Consider the following 15027-nt stretch of genomic DNA (forward strand, 5'->3'; position numbering starts at 1 on the left):
GGGTTTGTCAAGTTTCAAGCCAACTTGGGTTGTTTTTAACCCAGCATTTTTTTAGAGTGATATTATGTGCAAACGTGATACATTTTTTCAAGATTCTTTGTTGAATAAAGCAAAAATCTTTTGTAACATTATCTGATATACTGTCTTGTATTGAGATCAACATTTGAACGGTATTCATTTAATATAATTAGTTGGTTGTCTCTGGAGTATACATATTTTTCTGGGCGACTACATGAGCAAAAGTTGTTAACAACACATATTTACTGTTTCTAATATACTCCATCTATTTAAAATTAAACTGATAACAACCTAATAAATGATGGCAATGTAATATATAAATTAATCACCAGCTTTTTTCACAAGTCTATAGCAAAATCTGGTTCAGACACCGAGAGAGGAACTGGCTTGCAGATGGAGGTGGAGGATGAAGTCTTGATGGGGGTAGGGAATATTTTTTGCACATACCTTGAATTCTTCAGGTGTTGTCAACATGGCCCTTGCAGTAATTACCACTCTGTGGAAGCCTGGCTCATTTCCTTACCTGCTATTTAGGATGTCTTCCTTTGAAGGAAACGGACAGAAAGATCAAGCATTGTTCTCAGGTCGCAAGCATTTTAGGATTTCCATATTTCGTCGCAAATATTTTGTTTAGCACAAACAGGACACCGTGACGATATCTTCCCAGTGTCACCACCACTGGCAAATGCGATCCCATTCTGAGCGCGGTGAGGTGACATCTGCAGAGCAGGGCTGGGAGATTCACGGGCCTGATTTATGCAACAATGTATCTTCACTCAAGGCTGAGGGCCAGAGGAGTAATGTTGGCCTAGCAGACATCCCACAGTCCAAGATGTGTGATGTAATTTATCCAATGTTCACACGCATACACAAACACGAACGCACACTAGAGAAAAGGTCTCAGTTGCTGCCAATTATTCATAGCGCTCTCACACATTTGGGTGACGCTCAAAGGTAACGGAAAGCAAAGCTCACAGCAATGAAATATGAGCTATTACTGCAATTACGTTTTCAGGTCCATTTCCTAGCTATAAACTCATTTCAGATACATACAAGCAGCAAAGCTAGAGAACCAAATCATCAGGGAGTGATTCAATTCAATAAATCATTACTTTTGTCATTTCGTCTCTTGTACCCCTGACTGTCTGCAGCAGGTTGGTGGAGTCTGGGAACGCAGTCCACTCCTCCTCCCCCCTATTGTAACCAGCTCAGTCTCCAGCATTGTGGATGGTGAAGGCGGGGGATTGTGTGCAGATGTGCTTGGAGAGAGGCCAGGCGCTTTGCCCTGAGAGAACATGTGGTCTGGGACTGTTTACGCTGGCACTGTCTCAAATCAACCCCCACACAACATGCTAGGCCTCACAGGGAAATCACACACACACACACACAGAGATCTCTTTCCCCCGCTTCTAGTCAGGAGCTGTTCTGCTAACTGATCCATATCAATCTTCATGTTAAATGTTGAGCATGAGGTGCATCCATTGCCTGTATTCCATGTATTTCAAGCAGGCTAATGGCTTATTATTACTAACGACTGGTTATTAGCCTACTGCTACTTTTAAGTTTGTAATGTTTAATCTTGAATGTCCTGGATCTTTTGGGGAAAACGACTTCTCTCTGATGTATGCAGGACTTCTCCAATCATTTAGCCTACTTAAACCCCGCCCCCACAAGCTGGCATAATTTTTGTGCAATTTAAAATGTCCCCCCCAAATTTTTTTTTTTAGATTTGATATCAATAATACCATATTTTACCCAAGTTTAATGTGCACATCTCACAAATTCATTTTAGAGCTAAAGGTTTTTTGTGAATGGCTTGTGAATGGTGAATGGCTAGATTTATTACCGTATTTTGTGGGTGTTTGTTTTTGGATTTGTGTCAGTTTTCATTCACTTTCATTTTTATGGAAAGCGCAGCATGAACATCCTGATAAATATCTTTTTTGTGTGTGTGTGTTTGGAAAACGAGGGTGAACAAATGAAGACAGAATTTTGTGTGAACTTTCCCTTTAATGAAACTCTTGGATGAGACCACGTGTTTTGATGTATGGCATAATAAACCACAGATTCATAGTGGTTCAAGATGACAAATCTAATGGCTCACTTGAAACGGAAAAAAATGAGGTTGCTTTAGCCAAATTGGCAGCCAAATCTTGCACTGGGTGAGTTTCGGAGACAGTTGAATGCACAGATTGTCACAGATGCCTAGGGGGGAGGAGGTCATTAAGCATGCATGGTTGTCATGCTGTGTCAGACGAAGAGCTTGTTGGATTTATACCCCAATGTACAATGAGCTTTATCACCACCCCCAAGCCTTTCTCCCAGTGAGGCATGGGGAATGAGGATAGATACATGTTGAGGCACGTGGACAGCCAAGCATCTCTACTATGCTACTCCCAGATGCTCCACATAGCCGGAATGCTGTTCGCCTTCCACAACATCTGCCGGCTGCACATCTTCCCGAAAGACTCAACAGGAATGGATGTCCCATAGACTGGGTCTGCTGTCTTGACCTCTCTATGAGTTGCAGATGTCATTTAGATGAAGAATTTAAAAATGTTTCCATAGGGTTTCTTGTGTGTGTGTGTGGCTTTTCAGATGTTAAAAGATATGAGTAGTTTTTACCAAGATTAAAACCCATAGTTTAAAAGTAATCAATTAGTTAAAAGTACACAGTATACCAAATAAACCAAGGAAACTATCAAAGAAGATAACTGTGAATTTAGCAGTGATTCATCATGAGATCATTTGATCTATTGGACCTTGTTTAAAGAGAAGTCTATGGTGGTATTCCATGCATCATCCTTGGTCAACTTTAGTCAGCAACAGCTGGGCACACTTAATAGTTAGCATATTAGGCTGTGCTTGGGTGAAGGCTGTAAAATCTTCAAGAGCTGTGTGGTATCTTGTTCAATGTACAACAGTGTGATTTGTTAGAGAGGGTGGAACAAAAAGCACTAAAATACGATGTAGAAAATGTGCAGTCTTTCTTGAGCACGGATGTGGAGAAGAGTAAGACTAATATATGCTGGTGTTTATTGCCACCCAGTGGCAAGGACACTTTGACGGAATAAATTAGAAATTCTATGTAGTTGGGGTAAGATGGTTGGGGTAATCTCGTTTGTGCCAAGTTTAGGTGGAACAATATCTCATCTCAACATCTCATCTCAATATCCAAAGAACCTTTACATTGCACAAAAGATTCTTTGGACTATAAAATGGTTAGAAAAAATGGTTCCTTGAATATATATATATATATATATATATATATATATATATATATATATATATATATATATATATATATATATATATATATATATATATATATATATATATATATATATATATATATATATATATATATATATATATATGAGAGAGAGAGAGAGAGAGAGAGAGAGAGAGAGAGATAGAGAGAGAGAGAGAGAGAGAGAGAGAGAGAGAGAGAATCATTTTAAATAATGTTTTATAGTAAATACAGTAAATTATAGATAAACCAAATCCTAATTACAAAGCAAATGCTAATTACTGTAATATTACTCAATACCAATTAACAAGGGCACCTTAAAGTAAAGTGTAAACAAAGTTTTCCTTTTCATTATGGTTTTAGTAATTTTGCTGAATACTTTATAATTTATAACAATAATTTGTATTGTTTTTTATTTTATTAAGCTTTAACCCCTTGTGTCACCCCCCTTTTTGGGGGTAGAGCTAAAAACGGGATGTCCAGATTCAAATTAATGTAATTCTGGAATGGTTTGGAATATGAACATAATTTTGGGCTCGTTTTTAAAAACACACTTGGAAGTTGCTTGTACATGTGACAGAAGTTGAATAAAATTCAAAATAAAAAAGTTATAGGTGTTTAAGTTTGTTGTAATAAAAAAAAGTAATTTAATATTTATTTATATTTTATTTAAAAAAAACAAAAAAAACCAAAAACAATATGTGTTGAATTTATTTCATGTCAAATGAAAAGCCTTAAGTCTAAATAAGTTGTGTTCCAAATTTGACATTGATATCACAAAAAATGAGGTTTCTATGTTATTTTTAGTCGCTATACCAACAATGCCCACTAGGTACTAGTTATGCTCCTTGTATGATTTGTAATGGAGGACTGATTTGATTTACATTTTTTATTTTATTTTATTCAAACAGCAATAAAACAATCTAGATAGGTTGTAAATTATTTTTTAAACCATAAATATGACATATAAAAAATGAATATGACCATATACAAAAAACAAAAAAAACAACTACTACTGAAACCATATTGTACAGGAATTTAGCTTTTTTTGTGCTAAATTTTCTTGTCACAAATTAATGAATTACTGTCACTACCTAATTTTAAATATAAAGCAGTGGTCAAATATGAAAAATACAATATCTAAGGTCTCCAATGATATATAGTTTGTCAAGATTAGTTTAGGTTTAGTATAGAATATTACGGTTTTAAAAATGTAATGGCTTTGGGCCCACCGGTGGGCCAGTGAGACTTAAGGGGTTAATTTATATCTTACCGGTATTTAAGTTTTAGTTCAGTGTGTCTACTTCAGCTTATCTTAAGCAGAGGTGGACAGTAACTTAGTACATTTACTCGAGTACTGTACTTAAAGGAGTACTTCAGTGCTGGAAAGATGAATCTGTATTTAAACTGTGCCATTAATGTAGTAGCAATGTGAAATTATTTTTTAATTTAGTCCTTTCTAGACTGAGAAAGACAGAAAACGTATTTTTGTCTCATGGGGATGAAAGACAACAATTCCCAGAATGCTTTGCTGCCCTACGAGGCCACGCCCAAAGCCACGCTACTAGTCTAGACTACTGAATCACCGTTCATTTTCATAAAATCAGTTCAGTTAGAGAACAGACACTACAATTAAAAACTGAGCGTGTCTGTTCATTATGTGATTTAGCCGCTGAGGGAGTCTCACAGCCCAAAACGCTGCAGGAGTCATGAATGAGCTCGTGATGAGAGCTGAGGTAAACGCGTCCGCAGCATAGATTCACAGCGCATGTTCAGTCTGCTACGTTTTCAGTTCATGCCTTTGAATGAATACATGAATTTTTCCAGAAATAAAATGCATAAATCTCTTATCTCAGGGGGATACGAGGGGGGAAGCACAATCATTCGAATATACTCCAGGGTTTCTATTGATACAAAGCCATATCGCTGAAGTAACGTTAACCCTTTAAGTACACTTTTTGAGTATCTGTAGGCCTACTTGAGTATTTTCTTTCTGGAAACGTATGACTTTAACTTCACTGCATTTGAAAGACAAATATCGCACTTTTTACTCCACTACATTTCTATCAAGGTCCTCAAAGTCTAAAGTCGTTTTTTGTTGCAGGTTTGAAATTCAGTGGATGATTTTTTCTTCTTTAAAAGGTGTTTGGGTTTCTACAGAAAAACTTTCAGGAATCCCTCTTGTAGGGTCACGTGAAGTTCAATGATTTCCCAGCATTTTTTAAACACTGATTTATAGTTTATAGCAAAATGGAAGAAGATGGATGTCAAAATGTTCATTTTGTTGAGTATTCATATAAACAAAGTTGATTATGTCCTAAGCGGAGGTAAACAGTTGGAGAACATTGGATGTGTATCAGTGTATTGGATATGTGCATTCAGCATTAAAGTGACAGCAGTTTTGTAAAGAGCTTTAAATGAGTTTAAGTTAGTCGTATGCTAGTATGTCAGATGGAGCATCACTGACTGGCTTAAACCATGATGGCATAATGTGCATTATACAACAAAAATAAAATAATGCGTTGACATAAAAAAAAAATTTTAATTGACTTTTGATACTTAAGTACTTTTGAAAACAAATAGGCCTACTTCTGTACTTTTACTTGAGTAAAAATCTCTTTTTACAACTTTCACTTATAATGGAGTAATATTTGACCAGTACTTTTACTTTTACTCAAGTAATGAAGTTAAAAACTAAATGAGTAAAAACTTGGATTAACTAACTGCATAAGTATGCGCACCCATTGAACTAATATTTAGTTGAAGTCCCCTTTGATTTTAATTACATCACTCAGCAGTCTGATTGGATAGGAGTCTATCAGCTTATCACACAAAAAAAAGTTAACAGACTTTTTTATATATACTGTATTTTATTGTATATTAGCTTTATTCCTATTAATATGAATGCGAATGAATTTAGTTAAAGCTACACTGTGTGATATTTTCCCCCATCTAGCGGTGTAAAGGTATATGACCATCCAGTGAATATTAGTTTCTGTTCCTCTCAATTCTGATTTCGTTTTAACTCCCACGGTGGCTGATTTAGTCCAAGATTAACATGGCAATCCCCCTCTTCACATTCGACATGGTGCCATCGAGTGTTAAAACGTGAAAGGTGAAGCTTGAATTTACGGGTATGTCCCTCTTTGGCTAATGTACTTTCAAGATGGAGGGGCAACATGGCGACCGGTGTCATGACAAATCCTGTCCCCCTGTGAAATCGTGTCCGCTGGTAGCGGTTTTAAATGCCTGATCAAAAGTTGTTATACATGGTTATGGACAATTCATTGTTTAAAAATAACTAAATAATAAACTAATAAACTATGAATTCATTGCCATAATAAGTACACACGCAGAACATTTATTTAAAATATTTAATTGATTGCTATAATGGGAGCAAAAACATGTTCTGAATTATATACTTATATAAGCACTTATAGCTTCAGTTATATACTACTAATATATGAAACATATGCTTTGTAAGACATTAAAGACTATTTTAACACAATTTAAACAGCAAAAATCAAAACGCGATTGTGTAAGAATTGTAATCAGGCTCTGAACAGATTACCTATTAAAATTTCTTTCAGCCAATAGAATCGCTCTTGGGGTCCTTGCGGACACGATTTCACAGGGGGACAGGATTTTTCATGACACCGGCATTCGAACCCCTCACCCATATGTATTTTCAATGGCATATTATAAACATACGAGAATACTTTATAACTTGAAAGAAATAAATATACATTAATGAGCACATATATTTTTGAAAGAACTAAGTGTTTTTAGCTAAGAATAAATGTGGACATTTTTTGTTAAATTATATTTTTTTAAGCATATTTCTGATATTTCAGAAAATATCACCACCCTCCAAATATTGAGTGTATTAAATTAGTAAAAAAAAGTAAAAAATTGTTCAATTTGCCATGTTCTATATATATATATAATTTTACTTTTATTTCTTCACCAATCACCATACATGTCTTAAATCTTAAATGCTTTAGCATTATGGAAATTGTGTAAAGCAAGCAAGCACTTGGTCTCTGTTTCTAGTTGGTGCTCAAAGTGTAAATGCATGAAAGTGTATGAGATATGCATTATAAGAAAATTGTACATTCAAAGACATTAGCCAAGCTGTTTGTCCAGACATGTATGGAACACAATTTCATGTCCCCCCCCCCCCCCCCCCCCTGCTGTTGGTGAGGTGGATTTTCCAAGCTTCAGATAATTCTAGAGCTGTGTTTATCTGTTCCTCAGACTGTCACATCCAATAAACTTCCTCCTGGATAAAAAGACCCACAAAAGGAAACTCCCCTCTTACAGTCATTAGTGTTGTTTTTCTCTCTCCATACAATTAGAAAAAAATATTTTACCCATTAAGTCATTACTAGTTTTAATATGAACAGGAAATTGAGAACATACCTTTGGAAACTAACAACTCTACTCATGCAATAATTTATATTGACCACTAGATGGACCCATTTCATTTGTGTAAGAATAGAGACAAAAGAACCTGAAAATGAACAAAGAAAAAGAGAAAAGGAAACAGGAACCCAATTTACACAGCTACTCTCTGTCAATTCAATTTCAGTTTAATGTTCTTTTTTAACACGATCAGCATTTTTTTTTTAAAAACAGCGCATTAAAATGTAGGCTACAGAAAACAAAATAACAAAAAGGCAATCCTAAACTCACTTCAAATGTGTCAATAAACAACAACAACAACAGCATAATAATATGAATTTGTAATTAATTGTTGTTTATGTTTTTTTAAAAACATTTATAGACCTATTAGTTATTTTTTCTGTGCTTTTTCTTCATCTGTATTATCATCATGTTTGTCATTGATGCTGGAAAAAACAACAACATACAATACAGTCTAAAGTAGCCTAATAGAAATATTACCACACGTAACCCCATTATTTAATTGCAACAATTATCCAGCCAAAATCAATTCTTCATATAGGCTAGTTAATCAATATAAATTAATTACAAAGACTTAAAAGAGCCAAGATGGCTGCGTGGCGGGATCAGTTTCCACCAAGTGAGAGTGAAAACAAATGGTCATCCGTAAGCTGAGCCGCGCATGCGCAGGTGCCCAGTGCCGCGTAGGGCTTTTCGTTTTTTTTGGATTCCTGTCGAAGTGGGTGACGTCATGCAGCAGTCCAGTAGAGGCTCCACTTTTCCCCCCTCGCTTAAATTGTAACCAGAACCACCAGCTTCAGAAGCGGTGGGGCACAGAAAAGAGGAGCCTTTTTTATTTTATTTTTTGCAGCGAGGACCGTTCACTGATGGTCTTGTGTTTTTGCTACCCTGATTTTGCAAAAGGAATAATTTGATCAGAGAAGACTGCTTTGATTTTAAGGCATTAAAAAAAAGGCACCACAAACCTCTGTTTGCATGCTGTTAATCAACATTCATGACCGTGCCATTGTACAACACCTCGCCTTTTTAGGCTGGAAAAGCCTTTTTATATATAGATTTTAATGACATTCTCTGCTGTGCATATTGTCTGCTCAGCTACATTTTCTAGCGTGTCGGAGGGCACAAGGAACAACAGACCACGGCGGACAATTGAGGTTTGGATGAGGTGTTTGAATCCAGCCTTACGTGAACAATTGTGATATTTTCATAGGCAATGCCATCTTGCAATGCAAACATGCTGGCTGTTGGATTGCTCTACCTGGGATTAGTTTTTGCAGTAGAGGTTGTAGATCCCACCAGAGCCATTGAAGGTGAGTAACCACGACTAAACGTGTTTTGTGTCCATGCATGCATTTGGGAGACAGTCTGTAAAGTTTTCAGACATGGCCTGGTAAAAGAGACCAAGCTACAGAACGTGTAGGCTGCTGCTTTCGACACCCACTATGGGCAAAGGCAAATGATTATTTCAGCTTCGCGGGATTGATTTTGAATAAATAAATATACTGTGTAGAGCATTTGCTTAGTTTTGTTATCACCTGTGATTGCTACATCTGTTATCCTCATCCAGACTTGAGCTGTTTCATTATGAAACATTTCGCATTATCAGCATTTCACAGAAGCTACAAATCGCCCGGTGTTTAACTCGTTTGTGCCTTGTGATGTGGGAGTAGTTATATCGTGATAGCTTCAACAGGCCTGTGTATTTTTGTGGAGTCGCTTATAAATTCAAACGCCTGTCAAATGTTGAAAGAATATGAGTGAAAGCGGAGCTCGCCACAGGTCTATTTGCATGCAGTGGACATGCTCCATATTCCCGCATTCTCTATTCAAGTGCACGGGAAGGCACAACCTCCGTTATCAAAAGACAAAAGAGTCTTGTGTATTCTTTAGCGTTTTTTTTTTATTTGCGTGACGTAAAACTCATTATCTGATATATTCACGGATAATTGCGCAACACAATCAGAAAGCCAAAATCAGTTCATGCTTCTGCACTCCAATATTTAGCCAAAGTTTGAATATTTAGCTTATTTATAAATGTATTGCATCAGGACACCGATTTTTACATTGAAAATCAAGCGAAAATATTATACAAAATGAAACGCGTAATATTAATGTCATACTTTTTTGTTGTTGTTATTCTTAAATAATAAATGGTCCAAATCATGTTTATGCTGCAAATTAAACTGTATTTTCATTGAATAGTGTAATATTTTTAATTAGTAATTTATTGAATAGTATATTTTGTTCATGGTTGGAGCATTCCAAAAAACAAATCTGTGTTGGTTTTCAGAAATGTATAATGTTCTGCACCATAAAACCTAATTGAACACAGATTTTGATACCAACTACAAAAGACATGAGTAGTATATTCCCTCCCTTTTTAATGTCCAGTATCCGATTGATTTGTGCAGTTTTATTTAGTTAGCTACGTTTTATTACCTGGAGGGATAGTTTCCCCAAAAATGAAAATTCATTTATCACCCTAATGTTTCAACTACAAACATGTATGAATTTCTTTCGTCTCCTGGACACAAAAGAAGATATTTTGAAGTATATGTTTAACCAAACAGTTGATGAACCACAACTGACTTCCATCAACTGTTCGGTTTCCAACATCCTTTAAAATATCATCTTTTGTGTTCAACAGAAGAAAGACATTTATATTGTTTTGGAAAAAACTTGAGGGTGAGTAAATGATCGATTAGTGAACTGTCTCTTTGGGCATTCTGTTTTCACTTCTGTCCGTGATCAGAACAGACCAGTGACTCACTTTTTGTTTGCAAACCACCGGATGAGAACCGCTAAGGTAGATCATGGTTGTCTTTGTCGGACACATCTGATTGTTCCCAATCACTTTAAGTTATTTAAGTTGGCTAAATATTTTAAAATACCAAAGAGTTTGACCTAGTTATTCCCTTTTATAGCTTTTTATAGTTTTGTGATGTTAACAATAACAATCCAGATAAATGTGAAGAAAATGGTGCCTACAAAGAACACCAGATGCCTTTTGAATAAATACTCCAGATAGTTTTCTGTGACATCTGTATAAATTATGCAACAGTCCTTTTTAGTAGGACTCAGAAAACTGGCCTACATTTTGAATTATGCAGATCTAAAAGCAATGCTCATGCCAGAGAAATAAGTGCATATGTAGGCCTGATCAAGAGAAGTCACTCACTAGGCAATTCAGTACATCTTAACTGCAAAACAAAATATTTTATTTGTCTTAAAGGGATAGTTCACCCAAAAATGTTAAATCTGTAGTTTCTTATGTAATTTAAACCCTATATGACTTTATTTCCTCTCTGGAATATTCTCATTAAATACAATGAAGGTCGTTTGTGTTTATTGTTTTTGGAGGCCATTGACTTTCGTAGTATGGACAAAAAATGTAACCGCCTGTTATTTGGACTGTCCCTTTTGAATCATAACATTAATCTGTAATCTTCAGTTACTTAAGGAATCTTCTGTGTAATTTGTAAGACTGTTGAAGCAATGAGATATGACCAGTTGTGTCGCGAGTCATACAACGTGCAGCCACCTCAGACGGTCTGTCAGATGATTTGGACTGTCGCAAATGAGTGCCGAGCTTTCATAATAGGTTTAGTTGAGACAAAAAATATGAACCAAATGAACCTCGGGAGACCTCAGATGAACCGTTATCTTGTCTAGACAGGATTTAGTGCCTGAGGGATGTTGGTAGTTTTATTATACTGATACGTAAAGATAACTGTCATAAACAAATATTGTATATATTTGAACACCTCTCATTCATGGAAGTAATGAGATGAGATTTTCTTGGCAGGGAATGAGAGTAACATGTAGGTTTTATGATATGAAAGACCGCAGGGAGTTTGTCTGCTCTGTTGAAAATGAGGAAGAAATGGTCTGGCGGGACGGAGGCATTGTTCTTGTTGTATTATCTTGCTCCACCTCCATCCTCTCTGGAACATCTGGATAGAGGAGAGCCATTATTCTAGACATCATAAGTAACTTCAGGGGAGGAATTAGCAACCAGCCTTTTCTCGCAGGATTAGGAGTATGTATCTGCAGAGGCATTGACTCACTGTTAGATCACATTTTGGCATGTAACGCTTAGCACTGATTTAATGTACATGTTAGCATTTGGCTTCATTGAATGCAGTGACCCTTGCAGTGGTTCAGGCGTAGGTGGTGAGTGGGCCCGAGCTGGAATCGGTCTACTGTCAATGACTACGGCAGGAACTCATGGCTTTGCGTGGATCACTGTTGGAATGGGAGAACTGATGCTTTTTCACTTTTGGAGTAGACTAGTTTTTATGCTTTACAACATCTGTAAATATACAGGAATAATCTTTTTTTTTTTTTAAATCTTTTAGTTTTTGTTAGTATTCACAAATTTGTCAATTTATTAACTTTTATTTCTAGTCACTTTTGGACACTGTTATTTTAATATTATTTATATACTTTTATAGAATTTATTTATTATATAGCTTTTATTTACCCGTTACATTTTATTATTGCACATTTTAGAAATTGTATGTTTTTGTCATTTTTATTAGTTTTTTTTTAAAAATAATTATATTTAAGTTATTTTTTCCCCCCAGTTTTAGTAATTTTAGTTTTTTTATGTACACTTATTTCAGTCAGTTGCTAAGACAAGGTTTTTTTTACGTTTAAGTTGTTCATCTAATATTTTTTATTTTATTTCAGCTTATTTTTGAGCAACACAAACAATTTGTAAAAGTTTTAGCTGAGAATAACAAAACTGATTTTAGGGCTGCCAAAGTCAATCAGAAGGCATCTTTTAAAAACCTTTAAAGTGATAGTTCAGCCCACAATAAAACAAATTCTGTCATCATTTACTCTCACTCAAGTGAAATTATTTCTTCTGTTGAACACAAAGGAAGATATTTTAAAGAATGTTGGTAACCAGACGGTTGACAATCCTTTGAAATCCATAGTAGGAAAAATACTATAAAAAGTCAATAGGGTCCATAATCTGGCTGGTGGTTACTAACATTCTTTGAAATATCTTCCTTTGTGTTCAACAGAAGAAAGAAATTCATACAGGTTTGGAACAACAAGTAATGATAACTTTAATTTTTTGAGTGAATTGTGTTAAATTGTTCAGCACTGTCTAATGTTGTCAGTTTTTAAAATGTATAGTTTTCATTAACAACATTAATACTGATCGCAACTAACTAATCTTTTTGTCCTTTTCTTGAACAGTGCATTGTCTTGTGTACACCCCTGTCTTTGTGACTCAGATACTCCGGAGGTTTCCACAATCCTCTTATAGTCTGAAATAAATCCATGAATCCTCCTACATTCATACATTAATACATCTACTCATACATTCAGCGTTCATTCAACCATTCGTTTCCCCCACACCATCTCTGCCCCATTTGTTGAATGAATAGAGCTACATTATAAACCTCTTGGTAACATTCTCATTCAGGCTTAGATTTCTTTTGTTGTTGTTGGTTGAAGAGCACAGCAACAGCAAAGTCTGTTACGTAACCTTTATTTGAAGTAAACTGCATAGCAGATATTCAAATGTGACCGTTTACTCCTGGTTCAAAGTGTCTGTGACATACTGTCAGTCAGTGCTATTAGATGTGCTGGTCGTGATGTTGTGAAATGGTAAATTCTTAGCTTGTGAATATTATTTACCTTATGCATAAATATTTTAACATATTTACTGTTTCTGTAAGAATTATTTATAGATCTAGAGATCATTTTTGTAGTAGAATATTTGCTCATTTCCATTTCAAAATATGTTAAACGCCCTTATGATTAGGAATGTATCTTTTTACTTAAAGAAACGCATTTATTTGTATTTTGCTTTTTAATTTCACTAGAATTAATTTTAATGAATAAGGAAAAGTAGTATTGAATTACTCAAAAGTCTGTATTAAGTTAAATTGTACTTAACTGTTGCTTCCTAAATTACGTTTTTTCTTTCATAAAAAAAAAGCCAAATGCATATATTTTGGCAGAGGTGTGTATTTTTTATTTGATTAAGTCTATTAATATAAATCTATCTAATCTATTAATCTTTTGAACTAGGTGCGTAAAATAGTTACACTGAGGATTTAAGGACAAAAATGTCCCCTTTAAAACCCATTACATTTTTAATCCAAGGTTCATTTAATGATAAAATGATGCAGTCTGTGTTAATATGCTGTCATTCTGTTGGCAAGGCTTCCAAATATAAACTTATTCATATTTTTTTTACCAGATGGAACCATTTTCTTTTGGCCTATAAAACAAATACTTCTGCTGTATTATTGTAATTAAATAATATAAATTATGCTGTTTTAATTGTGTGGGTGTGTTGGTATGGATGTCAAAATGTGGTTTGTGTAATTGTATGTGCGCACCTGTGTGTTTACATGTATGTGTTTAATGTTTGAAAGGATTTACTTTTTTTTTTTTGACTGTTCTGCAAATCACAAACCCCACTGCTGTGAATAAAATTAAAGCTTTGCTGGCATCTAATAGAAGAAAAATCTTACTGAAAGCTCATTTGTTAAGATATCAACTTCATAGTTGGAACACAGCTTTATGGCTTTGATTTTCTAGCATTTTTTCATGTTTTATGAAATGTAATTTTTTTTCTATAAACAAAATTGTTCATAAATAGTTTTCAGAAACTAAAAGCTTTATAACTTTATTGTTAAAGGGTCTTATTTAAAATTAGACCAAACTTAAGTCTGTCCTTATCTTAAATTTTTATTTTAATTTTTTTACATGGACATGTTTGCCTTCTAAGAACCTCGGAGTAATTATATTAAGATGACACACAAGGGTTCGACTCCTATCATGACCATGTAAAGCCACTAAACGGGGTAACTTTCACACAATGCTCCTAATGATAGCAGAAAGGCACATGATGTAACAATCCCATGTGTACACGGAGCATTATGCCATAATCCCATCACTTTGTAGATTTTTTTTTGTACCGCTGAATTAATATATAAGTGCATTAAACAAAAACAAAAAAAGCATAATATTTCTGCTTTTAGACTCTTAAAAACATGTACCATGATTGGTTTGCCTCGTATTTTGTCCGTGTAGCATACCTTGCAATGAACCCAGAACCTTCCTTTTTAGATTATTCACGTTTTTGACCGGAAATGTTCGACAGTTTATTTTTGTTGGCGCAGAGGAATTGTCTTTTGAAATAAGAAAAGCACAATGTGATAGCATTAGATTGCTCAGCTGGAGTCTTACCACCCAAGGCCTGAGGCTCTAATCTCCCTCTTTTAACCTCCCCTCTTCATGTTAAACACGGTAGACTCCTCTGCGACTGAAGGCTAAACCTGGATTTGCCTAACTGACTAGATATC

At 35.0% G+C, this 15027-nt stretch overlaps 1 protein-coding gene across 2 annotated transcripts in view; it reads left to right on the forward strand.

The window, feature by feature from the left end:
• The first annotated feature begins 8473 nt into the window (after positions 1–8473).
• The window catches only part of lrp1ab (low density lipoprotein receptor-related protein 1Ab), a 120490-nt gene continuing 113936 nt past the window's right edge, over positions 8474–15027 (forward strand). For both annotated transcript variants that reach the window (XM_067446096.1, XM_067446097.1), the window contains exon 1: positions 8474–9003. In XM_067446096.1, the coding sequence (XP_067302197.1) occupies positions 8907–9003 (97 nt within the window). In that variant the 5' untranslated portion in view covers positions 8474–8906. The remainder of the gene's footprint in view (positions 9004–15027) is intronic.

Source organism: Pseudorasbora parva, chromosome 6 (assembly GCF_024679245.1).
Source record: "Pseudorasbora parva isolate DD20220531a chromosome 6, ASM2467924v1, whole genome shotgun sequence".
NCBI classification, from domain to species: Eukaryota; Metazoa; Chordata; class Actinopteri; order Cypriniformes; family Gobionidae; genus Pseudorasbora; species Pseudorasbora parva.